This window comes from Dama dama, chromosome 1 (assembly GCF_033118175.1).
Source record: "Dama dama isolate Ldn47 chromosome 1, ASM3311817v1, whole genome shotgun sequence".
Classification (NCBI taxonomy): domain Eukaryota; kingdom Metazoa; phylum Chordata; class Mammalia; order Artiodactyla; family Cervidae; genus Dama; species Dama dama.
Window position 1 is genome coordinate 15,851,875 of NC_083681.1, and position 18,788 is coordinate 15,870,662.

At 38.0% G+C, this 18,788-nt stretch overlaps 1 protein-coding gene across 3 annotated transcripts in view; it reads left to right on the forward strand.

The window, feature by feature from the left end:
- MTMR2 (myotubularin related protein 2) overlaps positions 1-18,788 on the forward strand; it is a 105,292-nt gene that overhangs the window by 25,527 nt on the left and 60,977 nt on the right. For 2 of the 3 annotated variants that reach the window (XM_061143741.1, XM_061143749.1), the window contains one exon: positions 15,298-15,403. In XM_061143741.1, coding sequence (XP_060999724.1) covers positions 15,298-15,403 — 106 coding nt within the window. Of the gene's footprint in view, positions 1-1,448; positions 1,470-15,297; positions 15,404-18,788 lie in introns of those variants that run through there. The other variant, XM_061143756.1, reaches the window with a different exon arrangement.

An 18,788-nucleotide genomic window follows, 5' to 3' on the forward strand; every position in this document is an offset into this window, starting at 1 on the left:
CCCATGAAAAAGAAATGCAAAACAGTTGTCTGAGGAGGTCTTACAAATAGCTGAGAAAAGAAGAGAAGCTGAAGGCAAAGGAGAAAAGGTAAGATATACTCATCTGAATGCAGAGTTTCAAAGAATAGCAAGAAGAGATAAAAAAAACCTTCCTCAGTGATCAATGGAAAGAAATAGAGGAAACCATAGAATGGGAAAGACTAGAGATGTCTTCAAGAAAATTAGAGATACCAAGGGAACATTTCATGCAAAGATGGGCTCAATAAAGGACAGAAATTGTATGGACCTAACAGAAACAGAAGATACTAAGAAGAGGTGGCAAGAATACACAGAAAAACTGTACAAAAAAGATCTTCACGACCCAGATAATCACAATGATGTGATCACTCACCTAGAGCCAGACATCCTGGAATGTGAAGTCAAATGGGCCTTAGGAAGCATTGCTACGAACAAAGCTAGTGGAGGCGATGGAATTCTAGCTAAACTATTTCAAATCCTATAAGATGATGCTGTGAAAGTGCTGTACTCAATATGCCAGCAAATTTGGAAAACTCAGCAGTGGACATAGGACTGGAAAACATCATTTTTCTTTCCAATCCCAAAGAAAGGCAATGCCAAAGAAGGTTCAAACTTCACATGTTACTTCTTTCTTAAAAACTTTTCAAAACCTTAGTCCTGATCCTTAAGTTCTTTCTCTCTCATTTGTGTTTTGTATTCTATATTGTGTTGTGTAGTAAGTACTATGGACTGAAATTCACTAGGGGTAGCAACCCTGTTATTTTTCTCTGTATTAATACTTAGTAACTCCTAGAATAGTAGTAACTTGCATATAATAAATGCTCAGCAGTATTGATGAAATTTAGCTTAGATATGAAATAACCAAAAGAATATGGTAGTGAGGAGAGCTGAATTTATTATATCAGAAATGAGAAAAGACCTTTTTCTTTAAAAAAAAGATCATTAATAAATACATTAAGGAGCCATTTTAGGGACTTCGTAGAGTCAAAAGCCAAAGTGGAAGGAATTGGGGAAGGAGTGGGTACTAAGCAAATGGAACCATTGAGGATAGACAATTTGCTGTAATGTGGAAGGTAGCTAAACTCTTAAGAAATGGAATATGGTGTGCAGATTTGGAAAGAGACTGGTGAAGGAAAAGCACATGTGGTGTTTGAAAGAAAAATGAGTGTGTTGGCAGAAATGCAAGTACCAAGATTACTCCAAGTCATGTGTTTTCGTTTTTCACCTTGGCAGAGGCTAAGCTCTTCAGTGAGTCAGGCCACTGAAGCTAATAATGAGTCCAGTGTGCTGAGGTCACAAGGTGAGAGGAAGAGTGCAGATCTCGGACCAGGAAGCCTTGTAAACCCGGTCACAGCGGCCATCGGCGAGGACGACGCTCCTGAGTCACACGTTCTTGTGTTCTCGTCCATTCTGATGAAATTATTTATTTAGAAACGTTAACTGAACCAACTGTATGTATATTTTTACAGAGGTATCTGCCATAAATTATTATAGATACGTTTTGAAATTTATGATGTTTGATAGAGAATTGTTAAGCTCAGGAGTCCAAATGCAGGAGCTGTTGATGATGTGTGGTAGGGCCAGGCAGGCAGACGGTGAAGGCCTTTCCATCACACTGAAATGACATGATGGGGAGACTTCTGTGGCCCATCTGTGGTTCAGTTTTTTTTTTTTTTTTAAAAAAGGAAAAAAGACTCATTACTTAGCTAATTAAAATATTTTTCAAGTGTATTTTAAAAGATATAGTTTCTGATAAAATCACTTGATTTAAAAACAATGAAAATATTTAATTTCATTGTTTAAATATTTAAACAATGAAAGGTAAATAGTTTCTGATAAAAGTCACTTGATATTAAAACAATGAAAATTGTTCTTGATAGAGTATTATTTCTGTTTATCTATAATTGGGGGTGTTGAGTTTACAAAGTGATAGCCCAGAGTTCCTAAAATAAGTGTAGCTGTTGGATTTAGTTTCCTTTTGATTCTATTATGTGAAATACAATATGGAAATATTTCTATTTAGGCTGTGAGTCTTAAAATTTATTCAAGTCTGTGATTACCTAGTTAGAAAATACTTAAGTGTCTGCCTACAATTCAGGAGACCTGGGTTCAATCCCTGGGTTGGGAAGATCTCCTGGAGAAGGAAGTGGCACCCCACTCTGGTATTCTTGCCTGGAAAATCCCATGGACAGAAGATCCTGGTAGGGCTACAGTCCATGGGGTCACAAAGAATCAGACACGACTGAGCGACTTCACTTAGGTGTATATACACATACATGTACATATACCTTCTGGACAGTCAGTTTAATTTTTCAGTACTTCTCTAGATAATTGTGTGAATATTTCAAAAGGTAGAATACTCATATCTGAAGTTCTGAACTATGTTAGAACTAAAAGAGATCATCTAGAACATGATTCTTAACCTTAAAGCTACTGACATTGGAAAGAGTTCAGGGAATAGTTTTCAGGAGATTTTCAAAGAGGTATCTGACCATCAAAAAGCTAACGTCTAAATAGTCTGATCGATACTTTTCACAGATAATGGAGCTATAATGGAGAGTGGGGTTTAAGTCACTCAGCTGCGGATACTGCTGTTAGCTAGAATGGACTAAACTCCTGGTTTCTTAATTCTCAACAACTTTTTCTTTAACCAGTTGGGAAATAGCAGTCAAAAAACAATTCCTACCAGTTGTGTAAGGATTATTTATCATTCACATCAGACATGGTCTCTTTATTAAAAATTTTTGTTTTATTTATTATTTTTGGCTGTGGTGGTCTTTGCTGCTGCACAGGCTTTTAACTAGTGCAGGGAGCAGGGACTAGCTTCTCCCGTGGGCTTCTCATTGCCGTGGCTTCTGCTGAGATCACAGGCTCGAGGGCGGAACCTTCAGTAACTGGCGGCACGTCGGCTCAGCAGTTGGAGCTACCTGGCTCTTAGAGCACAAGCTCAATAGTAGTGGCCCGCAGGCTTAGTTGCTCTGCAGCGTATAGGGTCATCCCACATCAGGGATTGAACCCATGTTTCCTGCATTGGCAGGTACATTCTTTACCACTGAGCCACCAGGGAAGCCCTAAGACATAGTCTCTTTTACAAAATGTTTGCTCTAGTGTCCTAAGAAAGTTTTTAATAGAAATGGAATACTGTATATATGGCATATATATTAAAAAATCCTCAGTAATTCCAGAAGGAGAATGAAACTTTCTGTATATCTTCCCCTACTTTTGAGTTTTTTTTTCTCAGTTTCAAATGGTTCAGCTGAATGTATTTCTTCTTTTCTCTAATCCTTAAGTTACTACCATTTCCTTTTTTTCTCCTAGCTCTTGTTTGTACCTCTTATGGTATTATTGATATGTGTATGTGGTGTAATGTCTGTTTCTGGCTGAAGTCTCAAGGGCAGAGACTGTTCTGTAATCTAGCGTTTCGGATCAGTTCAGCTCAGTCGCTTAGTTGTGTCCGAGTCTTTGTGACCCCATGGACTGCAGCATGCCAGGCTTCCCTGTCCATCACCAACTCCTGGAACTTGCTCAAACTGATGTCCATCAAGCTGGTGATGCCATTCAATCATCTCATCTTTTGTCGTCCCCTTCTCTTCTGCCTTCAATCTTTCACAGCATCAGGGTCTTTTCCAGTGAGTCCTTCACATCAGGTGGCCAAAGTATTGGAATTTCAGCTTCAGCATCATTCCTTCCATTGAATATTCAGGACTGATTTCCTTTTCAATTGACTCCAACACCACAGTTTAAAAGCATCAGTTCTTCGGCACTCAGCTGTCTTTATAGTCCAACTCTCACATTCATACATGACTACTGGAAAAACCATAGCTTTGACTAGACAGAGCTTTGTTGGGAAAGTAATGTATCTGCTTTTTAATATGCTGTATAAGTTGGTCATAGCTTTTCTTCCAAGGAGCAAGCATCTTTTAATTTCATGGCTGCACTCACCATCTGCAGTGATTTTGGAGCCCCCCAGAATAAAGTCTGTCACTGTTTCCTTTGTTTCTCCATCTATTTCCCATGAAGTGATGGGACTGGATGCAATGGTCTTAGTTTTCTGAATGTTGAGTTTTAAGCCAGCTGTTTCACTTTCATCAAGAGGCTCTTTAGTTATTTTTCCGTTTCTGCCATAAGGGTAGTGTCATCTATGTATCTGAGGTTTTTGATATTTCTCCTGGCAGTCTCGATTCCAGCTTGTGCTTCATCCAGCCTGGCATTTTACATGATGTACTCTGCATATGAGTTAAATAAGCAGGATGACAATATACAGCCTTGACTCACTCTTTTCCCAATTTGGGAACAGTCCATTGTCCCACATCCAGCTGATTGTTGCTTCTTGACCTGCATACAGATTTCTCCGGAGGCAGGTAAGGAGGTCAAGTATTCCCACCTCTTTAAGAATTTTCCACAGTTTGTTGTGATCCACCCAGTCAAAGGCTTTGGTGTAGTCAATAAAGCAGAAGTAGTTGTTTTTCTGAAACTCTCTTGCTTTTACTATGGTCCAACAGATGTTGGCAATTTGATCTCTGTCGCCTCTGCCTTTTCTAAATCCAGCTTGAATATCTGGAAGTTCTCGGTTCATGTAATGTTGAAGCCTGGCTTAGAGAATTTTGAGCATTATTTTATTAGCATGTGAGATGAGTGCAGTTATGCAGTATTTTGAACATTCTTTGCCTTTGCCTTTCTTAGGGATTGGAATGAAAACTGACCTTCTCCAGTCCTGTGGCCACTGCTGAGTTTTCCAAATTTGCTGGCACATTGAGTGCAGCACTTTCACAGCATCATCTTATAGGATTTGAAATAGTTTAGCTAGAATTCCATCGCCTCCACTAGCTTTGTTCATAGTGATGCTTCCTAATGCCCATTTGACTTCACATTCCAGGATGTCTGACTCTACATAAGTGATCACACCATTATGGTTATTTGGGTCATTAATATCTTTTTTGTACAGTTCTTCTGTATATTCTTGCCACCTCTTCTTAATATCTTCTGCTTCTGTTAGGTCCATACCGTTTCTGTCCCTTATTGTACCTCTTGTTGTATGAAATGTTCCCTTGGTATCTCTGATTTTGTTGAAGAGATCTCTAGTCTTTCCCATTCTGTTGTTTTCCTCTATTTCTTTGCATTGATCACTGAGGAAGGCTCTCTTATCTCTCCTTGCTATTCTTTGGAACTCTGCATTCAGATGAGTATATCTTTCCTTTTCTCCTTTGCCTTGAGCTTCTTTTCTTTTCTCAGCTATTTGTAAGGCCTCCTCAGGCAAACGTTTTGCCTTTTTGCATTTCTTTTTCTTGGGGAAGGTCTTGATCACTGCCTCCTATACAGAGTCATGAACCTCTGTCCATAGTTCTTAGGCACTCTGTCAGATCTAATCCCTTGAATCTGTTTGTCACTTCTACTGTATAATCGTAAGGAATTTGATTTAGGTCATACCTGAATGGTCTAGTGGTTTTTTCTACTTTCTTCTATTTAAATCTGAATTTGTCAATAAGGAGTTGATGATCTGAAGCACAGTCAGCTCCCGGTCTTGTTTTTGCTGACAGTATAGAGCTTCTCCATCTTTGGCTGCAAAGAATATGATCAATCTGATTTTGGTGTTGACCATCTGGTGATGTCCATGTGTAGAGTCTTCTCTTGTGTTGTTGGAAGAGGGTGTTTGCTATGACCAGTGCTTTCTCTTGACAAAACTCTGTAAGCCTTTGCCCTGCTTCATTTTGTACTCCTAGGCAGATTTGCCTGTTACTCCAGGTAGCTTTTGACTTCCTACTTTTTGCATTCCAGTCCCTTATGATGAAAAGGACATCTTGTTTGGGTGTTAGTTCTAGAAGGTCTTGTAGGTCTTTATAGAATTGTTCAGCTTCAGCTTCTTCGTCCTGCTGAAAATAAAAACTATGCCTCAACCATATGCCCCTTCAGTTGGGGCAAGTCCAAGTAGACTTGGACTACTGTGGTATTGAATGGTTTGCCTTGGAAACAGATCGTTCTGTCGTTTTTGAGATTGTACCCAAGTACTGAATTTCAGACTCTTTTGTTGACTACAAGGGCTACTCCATTTCTTCTAGGCGACAGGAGAAGGTAGTTAAGGAAGGAGTTGGGTCCAGTGTGGGAAATCTGGGTGCAGCCAGAGAAGAGCTACATCTGGCAGCCAGATGTATAATAAAGTTTTGTACATAGGGTTTTATAATTGTTAATTTTTTTGAAGAAATATGTGCCTTATGCAGTGAATCAATATAGACAAAATTGAGTCAGTATAAACAGTACATCAATATAAACATAACCAATTACAAAGGTTTTGAAATGACTAGACTTATTGAATCAGTAAGAATAACAGGACTGATTTATTGTGGAAAATGCACCTTCAGGATAAGTTTGAGGTGGTTAAAAACCAGGATTGGTCAGAAGAGAAGACAGTTTGGAGACTAAGTTAAAGAATATTTAGAGAGGAAATGGAGAAGACTGAGTCTCATGACCAGTGGCAAGAAACAGGTGTGTCTGGCTGGAGTGAAATGTAAACTTGAGCTAGAATTAGATATGGTGGAGCACCTTGGCACTCTGAATACTGTTAGGAGATTTAATTTGATTTGGAGGTAATTGGGTAACAGTATATGCACTTCCATCATAATGAATACAAGTGCTAAATAATTGTTGGAGTGATGTTTGAAGAAAATTATTCTTATAGATTTGAATATTATATATTAAAAAGTGATGGGACTAACATTACTGAGCGAATCCAGTTACGAGCTGATTCTGGCTTTTTTCAGCCAAAGTGTTTTGAGCTAGAATGAGACATGAAAATGGGAAATAAAAATCATAGTCAATGTGAAAGAAAGGAAGGGAAGAAGAAAAATATATATACACTGTTCCTTAATGGACATGACTTCATGCAATTGAATTGGCTGTCAAATTGGAGCAAACAGTTTTGGGAAAGGTAGTTCTGTGGAAAACATAATAGGCAAAAGAACTTTAATTTTTACTCACATTTTTTCCAGAGAAAGGTTATTTTTGGTGACATAATTAGGTGCCTTCTGGTGGTACTACCGTGTCCTTTTTATTACGTTATAAAACACTGGAGCTTTTTTGTACAGAAAAAAGTTAATTTTATATTATCAGTTTCAAGTAGGATGTCTTTCACTTCTGAATCCATATTATCTAACATAATGTTGTCCAAAAGATATAATTTCTTATTTTGTGAACACCAGGTCTTTAATTATAGCCTTGCTGTCTCCTCTTCACCCCCGTAAACCTATGAGGATAGTCACTGGGGAACATTTGTATTCTGACTTGTATGTCACAACTGGAAGTCGTAATATTGCGAAGTGAAACAGCAACTTTGCCATTATAATTTTTAAATTTATGCAGCTAATCTGACTTGGAGTAGGGTAGTTTTTGTGTAGTAACATTTGTTGTAAATAATAGCAGTTAATCATGTGGTGCTACTTTTTTTTAGATGCTTTATATATTTTGTTGTAAGCAAGTTGAGGAAATGATCTATGGTGAAGGATCTTGGAATAGCAAACAGCAACAAAAATGTCTGAGAAGAGGAGCTCATAGATGAGTAAATAAAATAAAATTTTACAGGTATTAACAATAGAAATATGTACAGTGTACAGGGAAGGAAGAAGTAGTTATGTTTATAAGATGGATAGGGACAAACAGGGCATGGAAGTGTATGAAGGACATTACAGACAAGGACAGCAGAATCAGCAACAATGGTGCAGATGCATGAGATGGCTGAAGAACCTAGAGAATCTGCACGCCATTCCCAGTGGGTTCCGTTGAGTAACAGCTACAGCTAAATATATAGAACAAAGGCCTGGTCATGGAAGACTTCAGGTGTTGTGCTAAGGAGTTTGGGCACGATTCTGTAGGCAGTATATAGTCACTGAAGGTTTAAGCAGGGAATGCAGGTCAAAACCACAGTGGGATAGCACTTCACACCTCTTGTTGTTCAGTTGCTCTTCAGTCGCGTCCCACTCTTTGAGACCCCGTGGACTGCAGCATGCCAGGCTGCCCTGTCCTTCATACCTGTTAGAATCGCATTTATCAAAAAGACAGAAAATCGTGAATGCTGGTCAGGATGTGGATAAAAGGGAACCCTGGTAGACTGTTGGTTGGCATATAAATTGGTGCAGCCATTTACGGAAAAAGGATGGCAGTTCCTCCAAAAATTAAACATAGAACTACCATGTGATGCAGCAGTTTGACTTCGGGATATTTATCTGAGAAAAACAAAAACACTAACTTGAAAGGGTACTTGCACTCCCATGTTAACTACAGCATTATTTCCAGTAACCAAGACATGGAAGCAACCTAAAGGTCCTTTGATGGGTGAATGGATAAAGGAAATGTGCCACACACACACACACACACACACACACACACACACACACACACATATGAAGAGAGACACAGTGGGTGGTATTTAACCATAAAATGAAGAAAATACTGCCATTTGCAACAGCATGGCTGGATCTTGAGGGCATTATGTCGAGTGAAATAAGTCAGAGAAAGACACATACTATATGATCTCACAAATACATGTGGAATCTGAAAAACAAAATCCAAACTCATAGGTACAGAGCACAGATTGGTGGTTGTCAGAGGCAGGCGATTTGGGTTGGGGGGAATGGGGGAAAAGGGTAAAGCTGGTCAAAATACATACTTCTGGTTATGAAATAAACAAGTCGTGGGGATGTGATGTATACCATGGTGACTATAGTTAATGTTGAGAGTTGTAAGAGAGTTGATTTTAAAAGTTCTCATCAGAAGAAACAAATTGTTCATATATGTGGTGATGGATGTTAATGAGATTTTCTATGATTATTGCACAATATATACAAATATTGAATCATTAGGCTGTACACCTGAAACTAATGTTATATATCTATTATATGTCAGGTTTTTTTTTTTTTTCATATATGTCAGTTTTTTTAAAAAAAGTTTTGAGCAGAGGAATGATAGGATCAGATCTGTTTTTGAAAGATCACTTTGGTATTAGTTTGGGATGATGTATTGAATGAGTAGTTGAGGGAAAAGGTGTTGCGCTAAGACAGTAAAAATTAGGATATTAAAAAGGATGCATTCAACGGATGGTAGGGAGGTGGACTCTATAGGACTTTGGATTGATTGGATGTGATTGGTTTAGGAAAAAAATGGTGATGGATTAGAAAACTCACTGGGGAAGTGGGAGTGTTGCTGAGCACTGCCTAGGGTTTAGCTAATGTTTCTAACGGTGAGTTTAAAATGGCCCCAATGTGAAGATTTACTCCATTAGCATAGCAGAAGGTAGATAGTTATATTGATCTGAATTTAGGGATTAGCAGGGCAGGGGTGGTCAGTGGATAGAAACAAGGATACTGAGGGTTTGCTGAAAGAGAATGTAAACTGTTACACTGGGTATTTGAGGTTGGATGGAGAAGGAGGTAGAGTGGGGGAGAGAGGGCAGTAAGTATGAAGAGTAATGACAAACGGACAAGTTGAGGGATGAGTTGTCACTACTGGATTGAAGATTCGATGAAGGGAAAGTTAAGAAAGTCAGATGTTTGGAAAGAGTAGCGTCTGCGGTCAGATACTGGTTTCCTTGAGTTTATGATGACAAAGACTGGGTAGTTTCCAGACATGATAAAGTGTGGTATGTGCTGGAGAAGCACGTTGCTCAGGTGGGGATGTTGATGAGGAATATAGGAAGTGAGGAATTTTGAGCTAGGTGGTTGCTAGTTTGTCCCTATGAACATTAAAATTCCTATGATGAAGGCAGTTTTGGAGTAGAAAGAAGCTTTAAGAGGAGAAAATGAGCCAGGTTAGTAGGACTGGTTAGTAAGACTTCCTACTAAAGTGAGAAGCTGTGATTAAAAGGTGAGTGTGTGACAGTAACAGAGAGGTTGTATGCCCAAATACCAAGAACCTCGGAGGAAGAAGGCTTTTGTATATGGAGGTGGAAAAGTAACACTAGTGTAGAAGCATGAGACGAGCTGGGGAAATGCTGGCTTCACCTTTGGATTTTGTTAGATGTGGAACAAGAGTCTTCTCTGGAAAAGGCTGCAGGGAAGTGGGCTCCTGGAAGGAGATCTCAGCTGAAGCAAAGAGGTGGAGGGGAGAATTTTGTTGAAGATAGGAGAGAATTTATTCCATATGGTGTAAAAAGTCCAGTATAAAGGAAAGGTTAGCTGAAGGAAGACTTGGGCAGGGAAAATGGATAGAGGAAATACAGAGTCGAACTTGAAGGTCTGGCCTTTTTGAAGAGGTTCAGGATGACAAGGATAACAAGAATGTTTGGATTGAAGTTTGCGTGGTGAAGTTTATGGGCCTAGGAAAACTGAGGACCAAAGCAGCATTGGTTACTTGGTGAGATTGTTGTTGTTTAGTCACTGAGTCTTGTCTGACTCTTTGCGACCCCGTGGACTGTACCCACCAGGCTCCTCTGTCCATGGGATTCTCTAGGCAAGAAAACTGAAGTGGGTTGCCATTTCCTTCTCCACACTTAATGAGATTAGCAGACTGCAGTCTTTGCTCAGAGTTCAGATGCCTTGCCAATTATAAGATTCTTATTCTCTAGCAGTTTATCATTTAAAAGGAGGAGGCAGAAAAAAAAAAAAAAAAAAAGGAGGAGGCAGTGTAACTAAAGTGCTCTAGTCTAATGTGGAAAGATTTAAATGCCATTATAGAGTATAGGCAGAAGTACAGATGATTGAGTTTTATTCTGCTGGATTACCTGGGAAGACTGCTTGAAAAAAATCGGCCTTTTAACTGGGTCTTAAAAGAGTAAGTAACAATAGGATGTTAATAAATAGAAAGAGAATTAGCTCAGTGGTGTCCGACTCTGCGACCCCATGGACTATAGCCTGCCGTGCTCCTCTGTGCATGGAATTTTCCAGGCAAGAAGACTGGAGTGAGTTGCCATTTCCTTTTCCAGACCTTCCTGACTCCGGGAGGTCTGGCCCAGGGATCGAACCTGGGTCTCCCACACTGCAGGCAGACTCTTTACCGTCTGAGCAACCAGGGAAGATAAATGGGCATTCTGTTTTGGAGTTGCATGAGCAGTGGTACGAATTCAGGGAAATACAGTGCTTATTTATGGAACAGTTCATAGAAGGTAAACAGAGAGAGCTTGACCTCAAGATGAGCAGTGGAGAAATGGAAAAGAGCAGTGGAAATTAAGTTATATTATCCTAGTAGCCATGGTGATCAGAAGCATGTACAAAGCCCATATGACAGGAGACAAATAACTATTGAAAATAGAGCTCTGCATTCTGTAGCCACCTTGACTCTCAAGTAGCCACTGCATGTTTATACCAGAACTTTAAGTAATTGTGGTGGTAGTGGTGTGTGTGTGTGTGTTTGCTATAATCACAAGAACAATACTATGATATAGTCACACGTGCGTCCCCTCCAGTCCCTCGTAGCTTGCCTGGAGCTTAAAACCTTCTAGTGCTTATTCACATATGTTGTAGATCATAATATCTATCTATATTTATGTGTATCTGAAAAGAGAAGTTAATAATTAAAGGCTGTTTTCCACACTTCTGCTTGAAAGACTGATTCTTTGAGACTGCAACGTACTAGTTGGAAGACGTGGTTTTGTTTATTTTCCCTTAGATTTGTTTACTTCATACTTTGGCTCTAAAGAACTATTTGGTGTCTTAATGAGACATACTCTAATATTCCTATTGATACTGTTTTTTTCTAGGTCTACACTACTTTAATTCCAAGTTGTGTTTTGTTGCCTTTACATATTTTTCTGTTTTCTCAGGTCATACACATAAAAAATAGTATTATACATTTCACCTTGCTCAAAACAGACTTTGTAAAGTGTTGATTGCTGTAACACTTAGAGTTGTGTTTGGCTGTGCAGAATAGAAGATTCCATTATAGTGATTTTAAAAATTGAACTTCATTTATTTTACATAACCAAGACTCCCAAAGTAGGGAGTTGCTGGGGTGGATTCAGCTGCTCACCAGGAAAGGACTTTATGCTCTTTGGTGTCCTACGTAGGCCAACACTTGCTTCTGTTTACAGGACTCTTGGTCCAGGCAAGCGAAAGTGGGAAAGGTTAAGCAGTGCCTTGCTATTTCTACTCCTCTTTATTAAGACAATAAAAGGGTTCCAAAACAATGGAACAGACTTCCCCTAAAATTTCACTTACCAATTTTGTGTCACATTGTCTCCTGGACACAAAAGAACCAAAAGCAAGCATGTCATCGTGGGCTCACCGTAACTGTCCTCATGCAGATCGGGAAAGAAAGGAATGTGTATATATATGGAGTAGGCAGCAAACAATATTTGTCAGAGTACTGTGCCTTAATTTTTATTGTTTTACTTGTTATTTTAATGTTATGTTTAGTGTTATTTTAATTATAAATTGGTACAGAAAAAAAGAAGTCATTCTCAGCCTATCAGTTTATCTTTCCTTATACTATAAAGTTAGATAATAGAATTTTTACGACTGTTCCCTTGTCATATTGTAGATTCTTGGACACAAAAACAGTTAACCACAATTATACTTTGAAATAGTTGATAAAGTAAAGAGATGTTTGTATTTGAAGAAAAACTTTTTGAAGTGTTCCCAGTGATATGCCATTTTCATTCATTTAAATGAAGTGATTATTTTGAGGGAGATGATTTTCACATTGTATAAATACATAAAAATATAGATAACATGACTTTATGCATGCAACGTTGTAAAAAACTGTACAAAAAACTAATACATTCAGGAAAGTAGCAGGATACAAAATCAACATGCAGAAGTCAGTTGTTTCTATATAGTAATATGCATTTTCCAAAAAAGACATTAAGGAAACAAATTCATTGCAATAGCATAAAAAAAAAAAAATACAATACTAAGGAATAAAATTATCCAAGGAAGTTAAAGACCTGTATGAAGAAAACTATAGAACGATGATGGAAGAAATTAAAAAAGACACAAGTCAATAGAAAGTTATCCTGTGTTAATGAATTGGTAAAATTAATCTTGTTAAAATGTCATTGTTGCCCAAAGTGATTTACAGATTCAATGCATGCTACATAAAAATTCTAATGGCATTTTACACAGATAGAAAAAACAATCTTGAGGTCAGTATGAAACCATGAAAAACCCCAAATGGCTAATGCTGTCTTGAGCACAAAGAGCAGAGCTGGAGGCGTCATGCTTCCTGTCTCAGACTGTGGTTGTCAAAACAGTGGACAGCAGAACAGATTGGAGGGCGCAGAAGTAGAACTACAGGTGTGTACAGTCAGTCTGCCTTTGAAAACAGCACCAGGAATGAACAGTGGGGAAATGATAGACTCTTCAATGAATAGTGTTGGTGAAAATGGATATCCATATGCAGAAGGGTGAAATTGGACCCTTATATTACATCACACACAGAAATCAACCAAAATGGATTAAGCATTTAAAAGTAAGACCTGAGTCTGTAAAACTCCCGGAGGAAAACATTGGGGAAAAGCTCTTTGGTGTACTGGTCTTGAGAATGGTTTCTCGGATTTGCCACTGTTAGGGCAGGTAACAAAAGCATAAACAAACTATTAGGACTACATCAAAGTGACCTACAGAGTGAGAGAAAATTTTTTAAATCCTGTCTGATAAGGGGGAAAAATTTGATCAAAAGGGACAAGTTTTCAGATATAAATTACGTCTGGGTACCTAATATGTAGCATAGTGACTATAGTTTAATAATATTGTATACTTGAAATTGCCAAGATGGTAGATCTCAAATTTTCTCACCACAAAAAGAAAGGTAACTGTGTGAGGTGATGGTGTCTCAATTAGCTTTATTGTGGTGATCATTTCATAGTGAATACATATATCAGAATATCATATTGTACACCTAAAATATATATAGTTTTTTTAGTATCCAAACCTCAATAAAAATGAACTGACAGTTATTTGAGGGGAGATGATTTTCACATTGTAAACATAATTTAGTAGTCACTACATGCAGGTATTATAGTAGACAAATTTTAAAACAAAAATGTGGTTTCTAAATATCACAACCTCAAGGTAGATTATTCCATCAGAATCTTGACTTTTTGTGTGAAGTAGACTTTTAATATGTTTGGAGTGAAGCTTTAGAAAAATGTATTTCTTAGTCAGAACTTTAAGTTTCAGTTCAAAATGTCTGAGATTTTCCTACCATTGATTTTTCTTCCTTAAATAATTTTAAGTTTCTTCTACTGATAAAAGGAAATGATGTAAATCATTCAGTTTGTGGCATCGGTTTATTGTCACTGTATTTTTGAATTTAATAAACATAATACACGTTAACTATATACAGAGGCACTGAAGCAGATTTTATAGAAAATAAAGACACAGTCGTCCTTCTTGGGACATTGAAATTTTAATTGGTGAGGCAACATTTACATACTTGAGACCAATAAATAGTAAAAGGCAGTATGTGATCAGGTATCAAAAGTTCTATAAGAATTTAAGAGAATAAAAGTATTGAGTGTGATTACTTAGTGTAATGGAAAAAATGGATATTTAAGACAGGCTTGTTAAAAAACACCCAATTTGGTTGGGGAAAGTTATAAGGTACAAAGACAGGCTTGTCTTTCCATCATTATCTTTTCCCCTTCTGCTCATCTAGCCCTGTCAGACTATTTGTAGTTTCTCAAGTGTTCTATGCTCTTTGATAATTCTATACTTGTAGTGTTTTTTGTTTGTTTTTGGAATTCCCTTGCTTTGTCAGCCTGGCAATTTCCTGTCTTTCAAGATTCAGTTCAGATACCACCTGCCCTGTGATGTCTTACCTGAACTTTCCTGGGTAGAGTTAGGTACTTTCTTTTCCTTTTTCCAGATTCTTAGTCATGGTCATGGTGCTTCTCCGTCTGTCTCTCTGCTCTCCGTCCACCTGGGGGTGATGTGTGTGTACAGTTAGAGTTATCACATTGCGCTGTTTATCTGTCTCTTCCACAAGCTTGTGAGCTTTATGAGCTTTGCCCTATTTGTCTCCAAATCATAGTGCCTGGTGTAATGGTTTTTTGCACATTGGCCTAATAATTGAGTGGTTAGATAACTGGATGATTAGATAAAAAGAAAGAATTAACCTCGAATGTATTCATAAATACTGGGGAAGCCTGTCTAGAGGGAATGTGGATGGTAAGAATACTTAGCCCTATTCTTAGGAATAGAGCTTGCAATTTATCAGTATTTAGAGATAAGATTGAATAGGCAGTGTTGGACTGGTTGGCAGTAGAAGTTTTAGTAAACAATGGGGTTACAGTTAATAACATTTCTGAATTTTTAACACGCCTATTTTTCAAATGTCCTGTGCTTTTGTATCTTTTAGTGCTTCCACTTCTCATTCAGAGAATTCAGTGCATACAAAATCAGCTTCTGTCGTCTCATCGGATTCCATATCAACTTCTGCAGAGAACTTTTCTCCTGATTTGAGGGTATGTATACTGTTCCTAAGTCCTAGTGAAGTATTTGCAATCAGTTGTTTGTGGCCACACTATCAATATAACTTTTAACTAATTAGGCAGGAGACATTGATGGAGTATTCTCAAAGACCTGAATCTGTATTTAATATCCTAGAACAGGCTATTCTTACTTATCTATAAAAAAGAAAAAAAACACATGTATTTCATTTCTGAGTTTGATGTCTTCTAAGTTCTTTGCCAAAAGATAATTAATGAATTCTGTAGTGATATAAAAGATTTTCATGAATGCTCCTGTAATGCTTTACTCCCAGTCATAACTAATATTTATTGAGTGCCTACTGTGTGCCAAATGTTGTTCTAAGTACTTTAGTGAAATATCTCTTATCACACTTCCACCAATTACGTTAAGGTAGAAATTATTATTACCACCATTCTACAGATGACAGTAACTCAAAGAGAGATTAAATAACATGTCCAAGGTCTCATAGCTAATAAATCTTATTGTCAGTATTCCTGCTCATGTAGTCCAGTTCTGGAGCTAAGTCACTTAAATACTGTGCTGTAGTTGCTACATATCTTATTGTAGTTTATAAGTATTCCTCTATTTATTGAAGGTCTTGTTGTTATGAAATTAGCCATATTGGTGATATCCGGTATCATTTGTACATTGTTGGATTCATCTGCTTTTCTACTACTGCTTGTCTATGAACGAAGGGGAAAATAATTTCATATGTGGTGATACCCTTTAAGCCTTACGTCAGAATCTTTTCATTCTGATCAAATGACTGCCTTCTCAGTGGTTACACTTTCACAGCTTTAGTCAAAACCTTGTTTTCTTTAATGAAGTCATTTGCTGTTGAGGATATGTTGAGAATGTGTCTTTTTCAAGTATTTCATTTTCAGACCTAGAATCCAACAGATGTAAACAGACTGGATAGAAACATCTGTAAAGGCTTCTGCATATTTGCCATTATCTTTTGTGAAATGTCACAAAATACTAAATAGGGTATAGCACAACTTTAAACATCACTCCAAATGATAAAGGTTTATATTTAGAATCTGAATATATGTTGTGCTGATTAAAAAGGCTTCATAATATCATTAACTGTTATCTTGAAGCATAACATACATTTGGGGCAGGGCTCATCGTTAATAATAGTGGATATAAATCTACTATTACCTTTCATTAATTTATTACTTTTAAAAAATACACATTTGATATATATATCTAACTTTGGTTTATTCATTACATTAAAAGAATGCATTAAGGGCCTCTGGGCCTCTTGATAATTTTGAAGTTTTTTGGCCTACTTCTAATCAGCTTTTATTAGTTAAAAACTATCATTTTAAACCTTATGTGACTGATAAAGAACTCATATTAGGAATGGGAGAAATACTGCTTTTATTTCTAGCCTATACTTACATTATTAATGTTATATTCTATCTGCTATTTCTTGCCTAAAATATGTTAAACCATTGTGTGTTCTTGTGAGATTTAGTTTGCTTAAATTCTTTGTGGTTCCATTAAATTTGGTTAAATTCCTGGGCACACATGTGAAATGCAGTGCATTGTAGGAAGCTGAGAGAAGGCATCCACTATCAGCTTCTCTTTATTTCCTCAGGGTGTTCTGTGTACGTAGGAGTGGTCTACATTGGGAAAAATAGGGGTCAAGGCAGGAGGAGAAGGGGACAATAGAGGATGAGATGGTTGGATGGCATCACTGATTAAATGGACATGAGCTTGACTAAACTCCAGGAGTTGGTGATGGACAGGGAGGCCTGGCGTGCTGCCGTCCATGGGGTTGCAAAGAGTTGGACATGACTGAGTGACTGAACTGAATTGAATGTTAAACTATATGTTAAATATTTTAATTTCTTATTTTGAGTAAAGTTTTAATTTTAGAACAGGTTTAGATATACAGAAAAATTGCAGAGATACTACAGAGTTCCCATACATTTGACATCCAGTTTCCCCTGTTATTAATATCCTATAATACATTAGTATGGTATATTTGGTAAAATTAATGAACCAATGTTGATACATTATTATTAAATAAAGTCAGTGCTTTATTCAGATATCCTGATTTTTTATCTAATGTCCTTCTTTGTGTTCCATGGTCCATATCACAGTGCATTTGGTAGCCATGTCTCTTTAGGCACTTCTTGGCTCTGACAGGTTTTCAGACTTTGTTTTTGATGAGACTTACTTTCTTTTCTTTCTTTCTGGCACTAGTGGTAAAGAACCTGCCTGCGAATGCAGGACATGTTAGAGACATGGATTTGATCCCTGGGTCAGGAAGATCCCCTGGAGGAGGGCATGGCAACCCACTCCAGCATTCTTGCCTGGAGAATCCTATGGACAGAGGAGCCTGGCGGGCTACAGTCTGTGGGGTTGCCAGAGTTGAATGTGACTGAAGTGATTTAGCACACATGCACGGTCAGATGCTTTGTAGAATGTTTGATGTTTTACCCACTACTAGACTGGGGCTGTGTGTTGGACCACAGAGATGAAGAACCATTTTCATCACACCGTATCAGAGGTGGTACGTACTGTCAACACAGCGTGTCATTGTCAGTGTTGACTGTGATCTCTTGGTTCAGGTAGTGATAGGTCCTGTCACTATAGAATACTCTGTTTTACCCCTTCTTATCCTTACAGTGTACTCTTTGAAAGGAAGTAACTATGCACAGTCCATGCTTAAGGAGCCCAGGTAGAGCGGAACACTTTTTATTTCTTTTGCATGAGGGATTTGTCTCTTCTGCCTCATTTATTGAGTTATGCAGTTATTTATTTGTATTGGTGTAGACTCATGGCTATTTATTTTATATATTACAACGCAGTATTACTTTGTTGCTAAAATTGTTTCAGTTTCAGATTGGGAGTCCTTTCAGTCAGATCTTGTGTCCCTTTGACATACTCCCATTATGGTGTTTTGTTGTTGTTTTTCTCCTCTGTTTTTTGTTTAGACACTCTCCCTTACTCTTTGCCACTGCAAGATGCTCCACGCTCATCTTGATACTTCCCACCGCAGTCCTGGAATCATCATTCATGTCTCAGGGAGCCAGTTTTCTTTTATTGGAAAGTGGTGTTAGAAAGTAAGATCTGGGCCCTAGGTGTGCTCACTTGCTTTTTCTTCCCTCCCCCTGCCCCCAGCCCCTTTTCCTTCTTTCCTTTTAAGATTTATTTATTTATTCATTGGCTGTGGTGGCTTCCCATTGCTGTACGTGGGCTCTCGCTAGTTTTGGGGAGCAGGGCTCCTTTTCCTTGCAGTGGCTTCTCTCGTTGGGGAGCACAGGCGCTTGGCACGTGGGCCTAAGTAGTTGCAGCTCCCGCGCTCAGTAGTGTGGCTCATGGGCTCAGTTGCTGCCTGGAATGGGGAATCTTCCCGGACCAGGG